General features: G+C 36.7%; 2 protein-coding genes and 2 pseudogenes across 3 annotated transcripts; 2 read left to right on the forward strand and 2 right to left on the reverse strand.

Moving 5' to 3' along the window:
- The first annotated feature begins 12 nt into the window (after nucleotides 1-12).
- LOC109055103 (taste receptor type 1 member 1-like) lies at nucleotides 13-7,033 on the forward strand. Its single transcript, XM_042713083.1, has 8 exons — nucleotides 13-1,819; nucleotides 2,037-2,325; nucleotides 2,488-3,243; nucleotides 3,323-3,544; nucleotides 4,183-4,303; nucleotides 5,009-5,379; nucleotides 5,982-6,218; nucleotides 6,574-7,033. The coding sequence occupies exons 1-8, from the start codon at nucleotides 1,659-1,661 to the stop codon at nucleotides 6,841-6,843; spliced, it is 2,427 nt and encodes an 808-aa protein (XP_042569017.1). The 5' UTR covers nucleotides 13-1,658; the 3' UTR covers nucleotides 6,844-7,033.
- A 1,788-nt stretch (nucleotides 7,034-8,821) lies between these two features.
- On the reverse strand, nucleotides 8,822-9,982 carry LOC122135084 (transcription factor HES-5-like). 2 transcript variants are annotated; one of them, XM_042713084.1, is made up of 2 exons: nucleotides 9,834-9,982; nucleotides 8,822-9,732 (listed from the first exon to the last, which is right to left on the reverse strand). In XM_042713084.1, the coding sequence occupies exons 1-2, from the start codon at nucleotides 9,900-9,902 to the stop codon at nucleotides 9,316-9,318; spliced, it is 486 nt and encodes a 161-aa protein (XP_042569018.1). In that variant the 5' UTR covers nucleotides 9,903-9,982; the 3' UTR covers nucleotides 8,822-9,315. The 2 variants fall into 2 exon arrangements, with proteins under 2 accessions (XP_042569018.1, XP_042569019.1); XM_042713085.1 differs by having other exon boundaries at nucleotides 8,822-9,729; nucleotides 9,834-9,965.
- A 3,109-nt stretch (nucleotides 9,983-13,091) lies between these two features.
- LOC109055105 lies at nucleotides 13,092-14,838 on the reverse strand (annotated as a pseudogene).
- A 1,360-nt stretch (nucleotides 14,839-16,198) lies between these two features.
- Nucleotides 16,199-17,697, forward strand: LOC109055106 (annotated as a pseudogene).
- Nucleotides 17,698-17,970: the final 273 nt, after the last annotated feature.

Below are 17,970 nucleotides of genomic sequence, written 5' to 3' on the forward strand. Positions count from 1 at the left end.
AAAAAAATGAAATAAAAACCAAACATTTCAAATTAAAATGGTTTTATTATAAAATATACAGTATATTTTGAATTACAAACAATCAAATTGATTGATTGATGTGACTGAAGAGGCACACTACTGTATGTCATCACTTCCTAAGAATGACCCACAATCTCCCCCTCACAAACCCCCAAAATATGTTTTTGGCTTATTATTCAAGAGTTGGCCAGAAAAATAGAAATTATTATTCATTATTTATTTCTTTAATTCTAAATGTCTAATTCAATTTTGAAACATAATGGATGTTCATGTTATAATATTACTTTTCATGTTATCGTATTACTTTTGTTCAATATCTTTTTGTTACATTTGTTTTTCAATCCATCAACATGTATTGATTGCTGAAAACAGTATCTGCGTGATGGAGGTTTGCTATTATTGCTTTTTTTTAATTAATGGTAATGAATCATTCCATATTTTATTATCCTCTATATGGCCATTCAGATGTTATATGTTGATACACTTTATTATTTAATATTTCTTGCCTTAAATGTGGGTCATTTCTAATAAAATGTACAAGTTTGTGCTGTATACTAAAGAAATCATCTGACTGATCTTGTGCTGAAATCAGCATGTCTGAGAATGTCTGGAAATGAGTGTTTGTTTTTGGAAATCTAGAGGACTATGCAAGTCTCATGTAATTGTAGTCTGATTTTATGATGGTTTTAAATAAAAAAAAGAAGAAGTAGTAGTAGTTTGCCTTATCACGGTTTCATATCTTTCATACAGAATATGCTTTTTTAAGCTTTTGATTCAACTTTGCTGCATGTAATGTTTATTACATCATAATTTATGAAAATGAATATTGTTTTGACTTTCCAACAGATTTCACATGGAATTTTTGGTTTTGCATGATTAAGCAATTCTCACTTATTTTGCATGAATTTGCCTGTTGCTTGGGTACTGAGGTATAGTGTTCAACATAACTCTAGAAGAAAAATGAAAACTTTGGTTATATATTGTATAGGTCGAATATCTGGGAAAAAGCTGTTGAGACAGGCAAATCCATTCCCAGTGGTTTAGTTGGTGGTACACGAGTCACGTTTTTTGAGGAATACAGCTTTGTTTTGCAGATGAAGACCATCATTACAGTGTCATATACCCATAACATCATAAAAGCAGCATAAATGTAAGTTTCTTCTGTTAGGCAGCATAATATGGATACTAAATACATCATATGGATAATAAAATAATATTTAGATCTCTAGCAGCATTCCAAGAGCGTTACTTTGTTACACCAATAGGAGGTGATAAGCGAGTCATTGAATCATCCCCTGCCTCTTTAATCACTGCTGCTAAAGTGCCCCAAATCTTGGTTTAATGGCTCGAATATGAGCATGAATGTGTAACCGCACTATTGCTGATCTAATGTAGAGACATTAAAAAATAGTTACCATATACAAAACCTAGCATCACATTTGCCTACCTGTGCTTTTACTTACAATTGCAGTAGTCATCCAAACACTTTGGTAACAAATTTCAGGCAAATGCATCTCTCTGTGGTAATTACAGGTAGCATGCAAATCCTTGCCACCTAGAGAGTATGGAAAAACAGTGGGCTGGTGTGAAGAGTTTAAAGGCTCATATGTTTCTGAGTAGCTCATAACAGGGGCAGAATGGGTGAGATGTTTGTCTGTTTTGTGTTTCTCTGTCTGTTGAACTATGGTGACAGTGGAGGGCTCCACCTTCAAGGAGATTATATCATCTCTGGCTGGTTCCCTCTCCATAATTCAGATTCCACACTCCCACCGACACCTTACCTGACTGACTGCACACAGTAAGAATGAGCCGATTATAAAAAAGTCATTTTATAGTACTTTGCATATTCCATTTGTCTATTTTCATGTCAGTGTTTTCTACAGGTATGTATTTATTTTCTTTTGATCAGTGAAAACATGTATGGTTTCTTCCAAACAAAAAACAAACAAAGATTTATTATTATCTATCATATTTTGCAGAATGTAAACACTTCTTGTCTTCAATTTTATTTCCAGAGGCTTGACCAATAAGCATGGCTATCATCTGGTGCAGGCCTTCAGATATGCCGTGGACGAAATTAACAACGGCACCCAGAATAAGCTGCTACTTCCAGGGGTTACGCTGGGCTACCGGACATATGATTTATGCTCCCTCCCAGCCAGCAATCTGGCCACCTTGGATCTGCTGGCCCAACAGGACGACAGTTCAGTTGTGGAGAGCCGTACTGTGGCCGTCATCGGTCCTGACAGCAGTTCCTACTCTTTCACACCAGCCACTGCTCTTGGTGCATTCCTGATCCCTCAGGTATGGCATGATCATAACAGGATTCACTAGATGATCATCATCAGGTTATTGTCTAAATAATAAATTAATTTGTTAATACCAGTGTGTGTGTGTGTGTGTGTGTGTGTGTGTATTTCTCTATTCCATTTTCATTTAGCATTTTTTTTTCTTCGGTATTTGTAGATTTCCTACGAGGCAACAAATGAATTGCTGAGCAACAAGATCCTCTATCCAGCTTTCTTCCGCACCATCCCCAGTGACAAAAACCAAGTCAGCGCAATGATACAGATTCTCGTCAGATTTAACTGGACATGGATCGCTCTTCTCGCTAGTGACAATTCATACGGTTTACAAGGAATGCAAGGCCTATCCCAGCAGGCTTCACTTTACAATTTATGTATTGCGTATCAAGCCGTGATACCCGCTGTAACTAACAAGACGAAGCAATACATGCAAGACATGGTCAAACACATCCTTAAATCCAAAGTCAACACTATAGTTGTCTTTGCCAATAAGAGGCGGGCCGCTGGCTTCTTTCCTTTTGTTATTGACCAAAACGTGACAGGAAAAGTGTGGATTGGGACAGAGGATTGGTCAGTGGCGTCAACAGTGAGTAGTATCCCAGGGATCAGTACGATAGGGACTGTCCTCGGTATCGCCGTCCAATATACTGAATTCAGTGGTTTAGACGATTTTGAAAGACTTTCTGTGCCCAGGCTACAAGACACTAGTCTAAACAGTCCAATCCCCCACAGTGTCCCATGTATGCAAAATACAAATCTTTATGAAATAGCGATTCAAGGCTTTTCTATGTCACAGTATGACGTTGTTTCCTCCTTTAACGTGTATAAGGCCGTGTACGCGGTGGCTCATGCACTGCACAACATCCTGCATTGTGACTCTGGACTGTGTCAAAAATATAACGTGCAGCCATGGAAGGTTAGTGCTTTCAGAGAAAAATCACTGAAATACTTGTGTTGTGAATTATTAATGAAATTACTTTCTTTGAATCCCACAGGTATTTCATCAGCTGAAACAAGTTCGGTTTTCAATTCGAAATACATCATTTTATTTTGATAAGAATGGAGACCCTCCTACAGGTTATGATATAGTGACGTGGGTATGGACAGACGGCCAGTGGTCATTTAAGGTGGTGGGAAATTACAGTCCAGCTCCAACTGAACTTCAGTTAGACGCTTCTCAGATTAAATGGACAGGTCAAGTGTCTCCTGTAACCAAGGTAAGTTTCTTCTTCCTTATATGCATTTCCTTATATTTTCCTTAAGTGCTATTTACTGTCCCTGTATGACGTATTACTTACACTACCGTTCAAAAGTCTGGGGGCAGTGAGTTTTTCTTTTTCATTTTGAAAGAAAAAGAAAATAAAAGAAAGAAAAGACAAGGATGCTTTAAATCAGAGGGACCAAACAAGGGACCATGGCAAAAATATAAATAAATAAAATAAAATAAAATAAGACTGGCTCCTAAAAATTCATTTTTGTGTCAAAGAAGTAAATTACATTTTAAAATATATTAAAATAGAAAACAGCTATTTTAAATTATAATATTTCAAAATATTACAGTTTTACTGTATTTTTGATCAAATAACTGCACCCTTGGTTAGAACTTGGAGAGACTTTTCAAAAGACATTAATATATAACTGACCCCAAACTTTTGAAGTGTACATGCTTCCAAATAGCTTTCCTTCTGCATTCTACACAATAAAATAAAAATTAATGAATAATAAAATAATAATGATTGTGATAAAATAAATTTTATTAATGTATTAAAGAATGGAAAATAGTTAAAATAAGGTGCCATAAATGGTAATAATAATAATAATACATGTGTATCATAAATATTTGTGCTCTGTCCAGGTTCCTGAGTCACTGTGTTCTCCAGAGTGTCCTTACGGACACAGAAAGCTTCTGACCGGACAGCATAAGTGTTGCTTTGACTGCATGGCATGCCCTGCTGCCACTTTCCTCAACAAAACAGGTTCAAAAACACTCCAAATGTCATATAATTATAAAGTGCAAGTACACAAGGTTGTTCAATGGAGAAAACACATAGGCTGTTGTTCACAGTATATCCAGCAGATGGCACACTTTCTTCAGCTGTGACCTCCATTTTCCTACCTTGCTGTTTGTATGTTTAGTTTGTTTTTTTCTATTGACTTACTTTTCAGTGCACATAGACAACTACAAGTAAGCCATTTGTAAACTGGGGGATGTTTCATAAAACAAGTTTACCAAACAAGCCAGGCTCATTTCAGTTATTCTGACTTGTTTTGAACCAAATCAACTGACAATAAATCAGACTAACTAAAATAAACCTGACTTATTTGGTTAACCTTTTTTATGAAACGGGCCCCTGGTTTACTCAAAGAGTGTAAACACTGAGGCCCTTAGATGGTTGCAAAACATTGCTTTGTTTGTTGACTTGGAAAAAGTCAAACAATACACATCCATTTCATATTATTAGGAACACTAAAATCTGTTACTGATAAATAATCTACTGTAAGGTAATGAAATATTTGCAATTTATATGTTTCTAGTCAGAATACACAGTTTAGTTGCTAGCAGGTGCTAGCCATGCTAACCAGCCAGTCAAACACTGCACCTTTAAACTCTGTAATGTAGCCTCATTATGAAACACTTTAAACTGCGTCTTGTGTTAACTTGATTTCATATGTTCTAATAGGTTACACTTTCTGCCAAGCGTGTGCCAGAGACTACTGGTCCGAAGAAGAGAGTGAGACATGTAAGAAGAGAGCCGAGCTGTACCTGCTGTGGGGCGCTCCGCTCACTACAGCCCTGCTCATATACCTGGGTGTGACCCTATTTCTCACCCTTGGCACAGCTGTCATCTTCCTGTTCAATCTCAGCACCCCTATTGTGAAGTCGGCCGGAGGGAAGACCTGTCTGCTGATGCTGGCGTCTCTGACTGTGGCCTCCTGCAGCACCCTGTGTCACTTCAGCAGACCCTCCCAGATCGGCTGCCTCCTCAAACAGCCCCTCTTCATTATCAGCTTCACTGTGTGCCTGGCGTGTGTGACTGTGCGCTCTTTTCAGGTATATGGGGCTCTTTTTACTTCACTATTGTAGATGTCTTCAGGCCAGGACTCTGATCAAACTTGTGAAGTTACAACAATTTATTTTTCCCTGGCGAAACATTGAATTTTGTCAGGCCACTACAGACACGACCTTCAACAAAAACTTAAGATTTTGACAATTTAACATCACAAAGGCCTTTAGATTACACTGACCAAATTTAGTGTTGATCTGATCTACCGAATTTTGTACATGTACAAATGTATAGCAGGAGGGGCAATTCTTTGAAAGTGTATAGGTGGCGCTATTGAGCCATTTTGCCACACCCACTTCTGAAACCTATATCTGATGTAAATTTTCATCACTTTTGGCATGTGTGCAAAGTTTCATGAGTTTTTTAGCATGTTTAGGCCCTAAAAAATGTGATTCGTTTTGGAGAAGAAGAAGAAGAAGAAAACAGAGCAATTCCAAGAGGGTGCTTGGCCCCTAATAAGATTAATCCTAAAGAAAACAATAGGGAAAATTAAATATCCAATATTTGCTATACTCTGTATTGTGCATTCTTAATAAATAACATTCATCCTTGTCAGTTCTCATAATAACATGAATCTCTCTCTTTTCAGGTGGTTTGTATATTTAAATGGTCCTCCAAGCTGCCAAGATCCTATGAGACCTGGGCTAAGAATCGAGGCCCTGAGATGTTCATCTTCATCACGACAGTGGTGGAGGTCTTCATCTCTCTTCTGCGCATGCTCCTCGACCCTCCCTTTCCATCTCGGGACTATGACTTCTACAATGACAGCATTATTCTGGAGTGCAGTAAGACTATGTCTCTCGGGGCCTTCGCTGAGCTCTTTTTTGTGTGTGTGTTGAGCTTAATTTGTTTCTGCCTGAGCTACATGGGAAAAGATCTACCGGCCAATTATAATGAGGCCAAATGCATTACATTTAGTCTCATGATATATATGATTTCTTGGATCACGTTCTTCACAGCTTACTGCATTTCCAGAGGGAGTTTCGCCATGGCCCTAAACATAGGTGCCATTCTATTTAGTGTGCTGGGGATACTCGGTGGCTACTTTTTGCCAAAGGTGTACATAATCTTGCTAAAGCCCCAATTGAATACAGCAGCTCACTTCCAAAACTGCATTCAAATGTACACCATGTCCAAGCAGTGAAAGCAAATAAGACTTTTTTACTGTCTCTCAACATTAGGATAATCCAGTAGAGCCTACTAACAATACAGAGCAACATAATCCCAGTTTCAGTCTTTTAGAAGCAGCCGATACTCTAATTGTCTCTGGACTGTGGCTGCTTGGCATATGCGTAGCCAGTGGGCAGAATGACAGAGAAAGCCTAATTGTGTTGGCTACCGAAAGGGCAGAGCACCCGGTTCAGCTGCCCTGCGTGAACATCTGTCATTGTGCCCCACTCTCATGGGTGCCCAGTTACACTCTAAACAATTTGGAGAACAGATTTAATTGAGCAGCTGATTTAAATCATGATCTTGGTTTTGGAGATAAAAGGACAGATGGCTTCACTTGTCCTGTTTGTCTTTAGTAAGTCTTTAAAGGAATAGTTCACCTGAAAATGAACATTTGTTGAAAAACGTATTCACCCTCAGGCCATCCAAGATGTAGACGAGTTTGTTTCTTCATCAGAACAGATTTGGAGAAATGTAGAATTACATCACCTGCAGTGAATGGGTGCCGTCAGAAGCTGATCAAAACATCACAATAATCCACAAGTAATCTACATGACTCCAGTCCATCGATTAATGTCTTGTAAAGTGAAAAGCTGCCTGTTTGTAATAAACAAATCCATTATTTTGGAACTTCTGGCTTGCTCCAGTGAAAAAGTCCAGCCATTGTTGTCCTCTCACATAAAAATACACAGACATATTTGTTTAGAAATGTTTTGGACTGTCTATGTCTGTAAACAGTGTTTGATTTGCGCATATTATCTGTTCCGATGAAGAAAGAAACTCATACACATCTTAGACGACCTGAGGATGAGTAGGCTTTCACCAAATTTTCATTTTTGGGTGAAATACTTTTTAATGCCCAAACAACATTTGAGCTTTAAAGGGTTAATTCACCCAAAAATGAAAATTCTGTCATTTATTACTCACCCTCATGTCATTCCAAGCCCATAAGACCTCCGTTCATCTTCGGAAAACAAATTAAGATATTTTTGTTGAAATCCAAGAGCTTTCTGACCCTGCATAGACAGCAATGCAACTGAAATGTTTTATGGTCCAGAAAGGTAGTAAGGACATCGATAAAATAGTCCATGTGATATCAGTGGTTCAACTGTAATGCTATGAAGCTACGAGAATACTTTTTAAGCACAAAGAAACCAAAAATAATGACTTTATTCAACAATTTCTTGATTCATTAATGGAATTTTTAATTTTTCAACTAAACCTTTAATGGAGGAACATCTGACCAGCTGTACTTGAATAGTGACTTAGAAATAGTATAGAATCTGAAATATTTCTGTAATACTTTTTATGCTATTTTTTTTTGCCAAAATTTTTGTTTTTGTTTTGGTTTTTTCAAAATCCTAAAGTTTCCTGTTAATTACCAGATTTAAATAAAATTTTAAATCTTGAATTTTCCATGTAGACTTTTGGACTCCACTTGTTGCTCTTCTAATTGTTCAGGGACACACACACTTGCATCAGCCCCTGGGAAAAGATAGGATGAAAGGCTTGCTGTTGTTAGGGAGGTCATCTCCAGTGACTCCGGAACGTGTGAGTTGGGAGCACGGAAGTGTTTCCCACACTACTTTCCTATTGTGAGTGTGATATTCTCAGGAGGGGAGAACAATAGAAGTGTGCCTGTAGAGGGGAGCTGTGTAATTCTATTTACTTGACGTTACCCATCTGTGCTGGTAGAAACTTCATATAGACATAGTCTAGATTTATTAGAGAGCTTAAAATTGTTCAATTATTTTTAAAATAAAATATTTGTATTGATTTTTTTTATGAACGCCATATGAAATTTGACTGTATTACAGAAAAATAATAATATAAACAAATAAATAAATAAAAACCAGTATTCCTCTGTCTGCCTCACAAAAAAGTCAAATTGGACGTGAAGTCATTTTGAATTTGTTTTATTTTTATATTTTATTATATACAATTCTTGAATACCTTATTTGACAGAACTATATAATAAAAACTATTAATTACAAGTAAAAATCAGTGGTTCACACAAATTGAGAGCTATTTTTTAAACCTGTTAGCTGAGTTTACCTGCATTTAGTAGATCAGCCCACGAGTGATGTTTAACGTAGTTCCCTAACCTGTTCACATAATTCTGTCTTTTCATAGCTGATGCTTTGTTTTTTCAAACTAACAAATCAAACTATTGCACATATTGGCCAAGTTTCTTAAGCAATTAAAAAACAGATCAGGGGTCTGTAACATGCAAACAGTGAAAACACCAAAAACCATGAATTGATTTTGTAGAATTTTATTAACAGAAAATATTTGACATAAGAGCTCATATTCAAAACATCATTGGTCAAGACAACAAACTGGATCCTTTATCAAAGGTACAACCTCCCTTACCTACCAAACGATGGAGAATTCTCAGTGGAAACATAAAGATACTCTGAAAAACTTTTAAGTACAATTTCATTTTAAAGATCTGATACATAAAACTCCACTGGAGTCAACCTCAATTAAATATGCATAAATCTATATATATATATATATATACAAAAAATAATTCAAGTAATCACATATGTGGTAAAAATCACATTATGACCTATTAAAACGGAACAAGAAGCACATTAATCCACCTCTTTCTATGGACAAACACATGTTTGTCTAAAGTTTTTGTCAAGCAATATGATGACAACACAAATGTACACTTTGGAAATGAATCTCCTACTTTTATGAGAGACGTTACTACAACTGTCCCTCAGGGTTTACAGTTCACAGCATCTCTACCAGGGTCTCCAGACGGGCCTCCTGCTGTCAGGCTGTTGCAATCCAGTCGTGCTCAGTTTAGAGGAAGATGCCGGTGGAGCGGAGCCAATAGCAGCACTCACTCGCTGGGCATTGTGGAGGTGCTGGAGCTCCCGGCCGGATCCTCCTCCGGTGGAATGAAGAGTAACGAAGTGGACAGACTCCCTCCAGCAGTGAGAGTAGCCTTCATTATGATCCCTCTGAGGAAGCTGCTGCTGCTGCTGCTGCTGCTGCAGCTGTTTGAGAAAGTTGACGGTCATTTCCAGAATATCAGCCTTCTCCAGTTTGGCACTGGGGTCGTGGCTGTGGAACTCCTTCTCCAGGAGACTCTTGAGCTGGTCAATGCAGTTGTTGATGCGGTCTCTGCGCATCTTTTCAACAATTGGCTTCCTCTGCTGAAAGCAAATGGGAACACTGATTAGAACATGATTCAAACTACATAAAGAATACAATTTTGGTGAAACGCTTTGAAGAACTGCATTGAAATGAAACATACCTTCATTTTGTCCTTATCACTGAAGTGAAGATGGTCAAAAGATGAAAGCGTACCCAAATGAGGTGCCATGTCCAGGCTGGAACAGCTTGATTTTCTTCTGTGGCAAAAAGAGTTGTGAGTCTCTTTGAGGAGCAGCCCCCTGTATTTATACAGCAGCATTAGCATTACAAAGCCATGTGGCCTGTGCTGTGTTACTGTTCCCACACTCTGAGACCAGAGGGCCGGCTCATCACAACAATAGAGGACATTAATTTTATGGTTAACTGCCTGCTTGCCTTCCACTGAAGGAATGTTTCCCAAGGTATCAGAGGGACATCACACTTAAAGGTTTAGTGAAGGAATTTGGGCCTTTAGTCGATTAGAAAAATAGGATTTAAATTCTGTATCAAAAAATTATGATGAATATAGGTTGTGCGTGTATTCAAATTCACTTTTTTTTACAGAAACATGTTTGGTAGAATACAAAAGATGAAAATAAAATATATCTGATGAACCGTGACAATGCTCGATTGATGTCTGTGCATGCATCTTTGCGAAACTAAAATATAATGCAAAAATTCTCAACACAGCACAAACGGTTCAGAGATGAAAAAGAATTTATGCATATACATTTTAATGCAATAAAGTATATTTTATATATTACAAAAATTCCACAAACTGTCCAGTGATTAAAAAGAATACACACTGTAAAAAGTTATTTTTTTTCAAAGTTGTGAATAAAACAAGATTATAAAGATTATACAAGAAAATACTATTTCTAAAATAGTATTGTAAGTAGTATACTTATTCAAAATTTAATGTTTAATTCAATGTGTTACTTGATGCTTCTTTGTAATTAATTGTGAAATTGACAAGCAATGTTTGAGTGAAAATTGTTTCATTGTTCAGTTTTTATTTTTATTTTTTTATTTTTCAGTGTAAGGACATGCATTTTTTATGCAATAATATATTTTATAAACAACTAATTCAAACCAAAATATGCTGCAAAAACTCTGGATAACACAAACTGTCCAGTGATGAAAAATAAAATATGCACATACAATTTTTATGCAATAACGTATATTTTATATAACATGTAACCACATATTCGAGGTTTTTTTTATTTGTAATTTTTTTTTTGGTAAGATGTCTTGCAAATTTTCCACGAGCGTGACTAACACCTACTTGCTACAATGGCACGTGGTTAAAACTGCTACATCACATCAAAGGCACGAGAGTCCCAGCTGGAAACACAGACTCGTGTCCGTTCCCAGGCCAGGAATATTCTTTTGAGAACTGTTAACAACATGACTGTCAGCTCTACTTAAATTAGGTGGCAAAACAGTCGCGTTCACGTGCCAGATTACGGAAGTTCTCGTGTAGCTGTGGAACTAAAACATCTACATTTCTATCTTCTAAAAATATTTATGAGGCGAAATAATTCGATTTGTGACGTGTTTTGCTTTAGCTTATTTTGTGCAAGGTGTCAGCACGCGCCAGGAGCTCGTGCTCTGAGATCAGTGCGGTTGATTGATTGTAGGCGGCCAGCTGCTGTTCACATCACACGCCCAGCAGACGCCGAGTGTTATCAAAAGCGTCAGAATTCGCCTACTGCTAGACAAATACAGAATACATGCACGTGAGTAAAGTGGTTTTACTTGTGGCAATGAAGTGCAATGAGAACGAGCAGGTGAAAACTGATTACTGATGGGGCTTGCTATTTGAACACGCTTGGAAATCCCTCAGAACACCTTGAAACACAGCAACAGCTTTGTGTATTGTGACAAAAAATAAATAAATAAACAAAAAAATAAATAAATGTGGAAACCGCAATTACATTTTGTTCAGAAGACACAAAATCCTTTTTTTTTTTTTTTCAGTTTTATAGTCCATTTCCCCCGTCTAAAATATTGTACAATCTAGTTATTTTTCGACTGTAAACCAACGATTTAATCATTGATGTTACCATTGTAGTTGTTGTTAATATTTTGAATTATTTTATTTTAAAATTTTCACTTTAATTTTAAAGTTTTGGTGATTTTTGTTCTGTTTTGTCATTTTTATTAGTTTTTTAGTATGACTCTATTCATTAGTTTAACTTTATTTAGTTAAAGAGAAAAGGAGAATTATTGCCTTTGCAAGTAGCTGTTTTTTTCTGTTAATATATTTTTTCAAGTTAACATTGATTGTTTCAAGTAATTTATTTCATTTTATTATTATTATTATTTACTTGGTGAAATCGCCTCTTTTTGTATTGTGATGGATAGCATAGACTAGTGTTTATGCTGCATATATAGTGTGTGTTCTGTGTGTTTGTGTTTGCTTGTATTTTACACACACAGGCTATTGAAATACTGTGAGTTTGTGTTTGAGGACATTCCCACCATCCTGGGTGTGCAAACAATGCACTAATTGTTCCATTGAAAATGTTAATTGCATCTTTGTTGTAAAACAAACAGTCCGTCTTAGTGTCACACACAAACTTGAGAAATCAAGCTTGTGGTTATGCAATAGTGAGGAATACAGACATTTTAACAAAGAAATCTAATTTTTTATATATATTCTCGACTGTAGCAAAAGTCTATTCTAAGTTTCAGTTGAATTAGATATGATTTTGTTCTTGTGATTCCTCTATACTCATGTACCTAAGCAACAGGCCTTCAGACATAATGTTTGTGTGACATAAGGCACTGAGCTTTTACTGAAGATCCCATGAGTTCTGTATGAGAGGCCAGCCTTCCTTTCCCACAGTCTGTTCATTGATTGCCCACAGTAAGGAAACCAAAGAAGTGTGTCTTGTTACACATCACATTATTCACGGTGTTTGAACTTTCTTTATTAGAGGGGGACCTAAGACATAGCAAGACCATCTGGACTTCAGACACTTCTCATACACTTTTAATACTTTCCCAGTATTCAGCAAGAGTTTTTAAAATCAGTTCACTGCTAGAAAATATTACTATTTAAAAATTTTCGAGTCAAGGTGTTTGTTCCTTTATTTATTGCATTTATTTATTTATTCATATATATATATATATATATATATATATATATATATATATTATATATATATATATATATATATATATATATATATATACAAGTGCCAATGCACTGTTCTGTATTTATAAGACATCAAAATACCATGAGTGCCATGATTAGAGAGCATTTTTGAAAATTTTGTATGTCAGATTAATCTTGCTGCTTTGCTTATTTGTTAAAGCAGCGTTGTTGTTGTAAAGTTATACAGCTACAGTTGTGTTGATGGGTTTTGAAGCAGGTTTAATTTTTAATTTTTATTTTTCTTATCAGTCTGTATTTACAGCCATTTCACTGATCACTCAGTTCAAATGTGGATGAATGGCTACACGTAGATGTGTGCACACACATTGCCAGAGCTGTGTGAGGTCACAACCATGCTGCTAACAATAAAATAGTTTTTTGTCAACTCACTTGTTTCATTTCTATAGGTTTTTAGCATTCTAAAAGCTCTTTATTCCAAAGATACTACAAGTAGTCAGTGTATTAAGTAGGCATAATGTATTGTAAGTTGCTTCAGAGGCATAAGGTATTACAAGTATTACATACAACAATAATAAAAGTGCATTGACAAAAAAGGAAATGTACTTTTGATACTTAAGTACTTTTAAATGCAAGTAAAAATCTGTCTTTACAACTTTCACTTGTAATGAAGTAATATTTGATCAGCAGAATCTGTGCTTTCTCTCAAGTAATAGAATTGTCTGCTTGTTAACCTCTGCTTTCCGGTGACAGGGATGCCACCTATCCTAACTGATTATAAGGTATCTTGTTAGGAGATAATAATTGCTTGAGTGGATAGCAAAGCAAATAAGTGCTTGTTTGTAATTAGATATTTATCAAATATGTAATTGCAACCAACTGATGCAATTAAAAAGTTAGTGGAATGTGTGAAAAGTTGTTTGAACTTTAATGTATCTGAGTTTTTTTTTTTTTATGAATGAGCACATTGACAGAAAATGTAATGTAAAATATATGTTTATTTTTATAAAACATTTGCAGATGATGTTCCACATCTTCATGTAGTGCTTTACATTGCTTTTTACCACTGTGCTTGATTGTTAGTCTAATCTCTCACATGTTTAAAATACATTTACCTAAATAATCTTTATAAAAGAATTTGTCATAGTTCATTATGTAAGACCTACAACACCAACATTAAAACATTCAAAAAAGAACAAGAGGTTAATAAAAATCATAAGATCCATTGGATCTATTCAGAAACATGGAATATGTTCATAGAATATTAATATTGCATCTCACGGTGAGATATATAGTTGTCAACATAGCAGATTCAGTTCACTTGAAGCATGATTTGCCAATAGCAAAAATACTAAAATATTCTCTCATGAAAGAGAAAGACCTAGAATAACATGTTTACTGCGCAGCTGGTGAATTGAGCTGAGGCGGCACACGTGTGTGGTTCTCTGTGTAGCGCTGCATGTGCAGGAAGTGCTTCAGCATTCTTCTGTGGGACTCAGGCTGCACTGGACACTGAGACAGGAAGTTGATGTCCTCCTGCACACATCTGAAGTGGCCATCACAAGCTGCAGGCCGAGGGATTCTGGGAGCACTGTTGGCTTCTCAAAAGAGATCAAGCATCATCTCCAGGATTTCAGCTTTCTCCTGTCTGGAGTCGGGCTGTTGCTTTAGGAACTCTTGACCCAGAAGAGACTTGAGCTTCTCAATGCTGCTGTTGATTCGTTCTCTGCGGATCTTCTCCACTATTGGCTTTCTCAGCTGAGGAAACATTAGGAACATGCATTTAGAAACTCTCATCCATCATTTATGCTGTTTATATTTCATAGCAATCTATGATTTATGCAGTCAGATATGAGATGTTAACATTTACCTTGTTTGAGAGTGGAAGTTGTTCTCTGCTAATGATTGATCCAGTGATTGTAGGTGCCATGGCTGTGTGTCTTGTGTTCGGTTCTCTGTTGGGATCAGATCAGATCTGTGCTCAGCTCTCTCTCCTCTCCCTGTATTTATACTCCCAAATCTCCATATGAATGTGTGAGTCTGGAGTTTGCTGGAGGTTCTCACAGTCTGCAGCCAATGGGAGCATTCGAAGAGCTCAAAGGAGCACAGGCCTGCCACATGCTCAGTGAGGCATTTATTGCACAGGAAACAATGAGCTTGTCTCTGACAGGCAGGTGGAGGGGGGTGTATTACAGAGAGGAAGATTGTGAGAAAGTGTAGACCCCTTTTGAAGTCTCATCTGTTGCTATGAATCCAGTAAAAGAGCATGCACCATTTTTAATAAATGTATGTCTGAGATCACTAGAGAAAATGCTTGTTTTGCTTTTCCATTTAAAACAGATTATATCAGATTATAGTAAAATTATACATTTTATCTGTTATTTAATTGATCAATGTCATTAATGTCTTATTTGATAAGTGACCTATTAGTAGTGTAGAATCAAAAGTTTTTATTCATTTTACATAACTTTTTTGTTAAATTGTTATTTTTAATGTTTAATTCTTGTACAAGTATACAAGTACTTCAGATTTCCTCAAGAAACAGGACATCAATTCGATAGTAAGGTGCCACCGGTTTATTCTTTCAGATGCAGTTCAGATGTCCTCTTGCAGAATGAAGTCTTGCAGGTGGGTGATGTAGTGCAGGACTGGGACTGCACTTTCCACAGCTTTCCCACAGTCTGTCCATTCATCAGAGATGAATAGAAGTGTGCCTTACTGCAGGCAATTAGGCATGTCATCAAGGGACTCTATAGAAACCTCACAGGGGTGTTTATGACACTGTCCCTAATTGAGATGGGCATTTATTTGTTTGTTGGGATTCAGATTCATGCTTAAAAGTAAAAACTCAATAAATAGATTCATTCAATTAAATTATAAAACTATAATTTTCCAAATATTTTTTTGCCATAGTGTAATTGAAGATGATTTTATTGATAATTAGTAGATGATTATTTACTGGCTGAAATATGAATTTCAAACCTTCTGTTTATTATCCTTATGACTGTATTTGACTTCTTACAATCACTATTAATATCGATATTTAATAATTCTCTAAATTATTCTAAAAGTAAGGGTGAAATGGAAGAAATTTTAAAACCCTTATTTTCATTGTAGGTCTTTCATATAAACAGCACGTGCTTTTGTGAGCAATTAATCCTAATGGTGAGCAACAAGGCTGCACTTTCTCACACACTCTCCCACCCTCCACCTGCTCCCCAGAGATGCGCTCATTGTGTCGGAGCAATAAGGGCTTCATCAGCCATGTGGCGGCCCAAATGCTCCCATTGGCTGCAGACTGTGAGAACCTCCAGCAAACTCCAGACTCACACATTCATATGGAGATTTGGGAGTATAAATACAGGGAGAGGAGAGAGAGCTGAGCACAGATCCAATCTGATCCTAACAGAGAACCGAACACAAGACACACAGCCATGGCACCTACAATCACTGGATCAATCATTAGCAGAGAACAACTTCCACTCTCAAACAAGGTAAATATTCAACATCTCATATCTGACTGCATAAATCATAGATTGCTATGAAACATAAACAGCATAAATGATGGATGAGAGTTTCTAAATGCATGTTCCCAATGTTTCCTCAGCTGAGAAAGCCAATAGTGGAGAAGATCCGCAGAGAACGAATCAACAGCAGCATTGAGAAGCTCAAGTCTCTTCTGGGTCAAGAGTTCCTAAAGCAACAGCCCGACTCCAGACAGGAGAAAGCTGAAATCCTGGAGATGACACTTGATTTCTTGAGACGCCAGCAGTGCTCCCAGGATCCCTCGGCCTGCAGTTCTACTGCAGCTCGTGACGGACGCTCCAGATGTGTGCAGGAGGGCCGTCAACTTCCTGTCACAGTGTCCAGTGCAGACGGAGTCCCCACCTAGAAGACTGCTGAAGCACTTCCTGCACATGCAGCGCTAACACAGAGAACCACACACGTGGTGCCGCCTCAGCTCAATTCACCAGCTGCAAACAGCAAGCAGCAAAGAGCAAACTCTGGTGCTCTGGAGACCCTGGTAGAGCCACCAGGACCCGTATGATTTATCAGACAGAATTCATTATGCCAGTGTGAGATTGGCATGGACTGTAATTCTAACGTAGGAATTGATTTCCGCCTCTGCTGCTTATGCAGGACCTTTAATATGCTTTCAGAGAAAGTTGTGTTTCATTGAAACTGTGACCAGTAATATTTGATCAGAATCATTTGCTTTGTAAAATAATCATTACATTTGTAAAAATTAAGATTCAATTAAGATTTGAGCTCTTGTAGCTCTTTCACCCATATTGGGTTTATTTTCTCTGCATCTAAAGGATAATGACACTGCTTTCATTTACTGAAAGCTTTTGATTTATATTTTGTTGTTTAAAATAGATCTTATATTTCTTATGAGATTTTTTATTTATTTTTTTCATTTGAAGGAAAGATATTGTGAAAGCACAAATTGCTGTTTTTAATGTTTGCATGTGTTTACATGATTGAGATATTTCCCATGTAAAGGGCAGTTGTTTATCGTCAGTGTTAGTGATTTGAATTTTACTCTTTGTATTCAAAGTCATGTTGTTACCTTCTTTAAAGGTGTCTTGCATTGCACCTTGTACTGGATAATAATTTTAAATGTCTGTGACATTCCCAGTTCAAGAGAACTATACAGATGTAATAACATGAGTTCTTCATGATTGTGAAAATATGTATTTACATATTGTTACTGATGTTACTTCCTTGTTACTTTAAGGCACTTGAATGTCCTTCAAAGTAGAGGCAGAAGTTCACTGTCAGATTTGCTCTCATATGAAGAGCAGCAATCATATTGCTTATGACAAATAAATTGTACAATCAAAGTTTTTGTTCGGTGTTCTGTTTTATTTAACTATATACTTAATACATATATATTTTTTTAATGGAGTAAAGTATGTCTGAATAGTATAGTCTCATCAAAAACTAACCCCCAGTTTCACAGACAAGGCTTAAACCTAGTCTCAGACTAAAATGCATGTCTGAGCTGTTTTAACTGAAAGAAACTTGCACTGACACTTGTTTAAATAACTTTATACACTGAAATTTCAGTTAGAGTAAATCAAGGTTTGATCTTGAAAAGAACATCAGCATGTCGGATGTGGAAGAAGTGGTG

This window comes from Cyprinus carpio, chromosome A23 (genome assembly GCF_018340385.1).
Source record: "Cyprinus carpio isolate SPL01 chromosome A23, ASM1834038v1, whole genome shotgun sequence".
Classification (NCBI taxonomy): domain Eukaryota; kingdom Metazoa; phylum Chordata; class Actinopteri; order Cypriniformes; family Cyprinidae; genus Cyprinus; species Cyprinus carpio.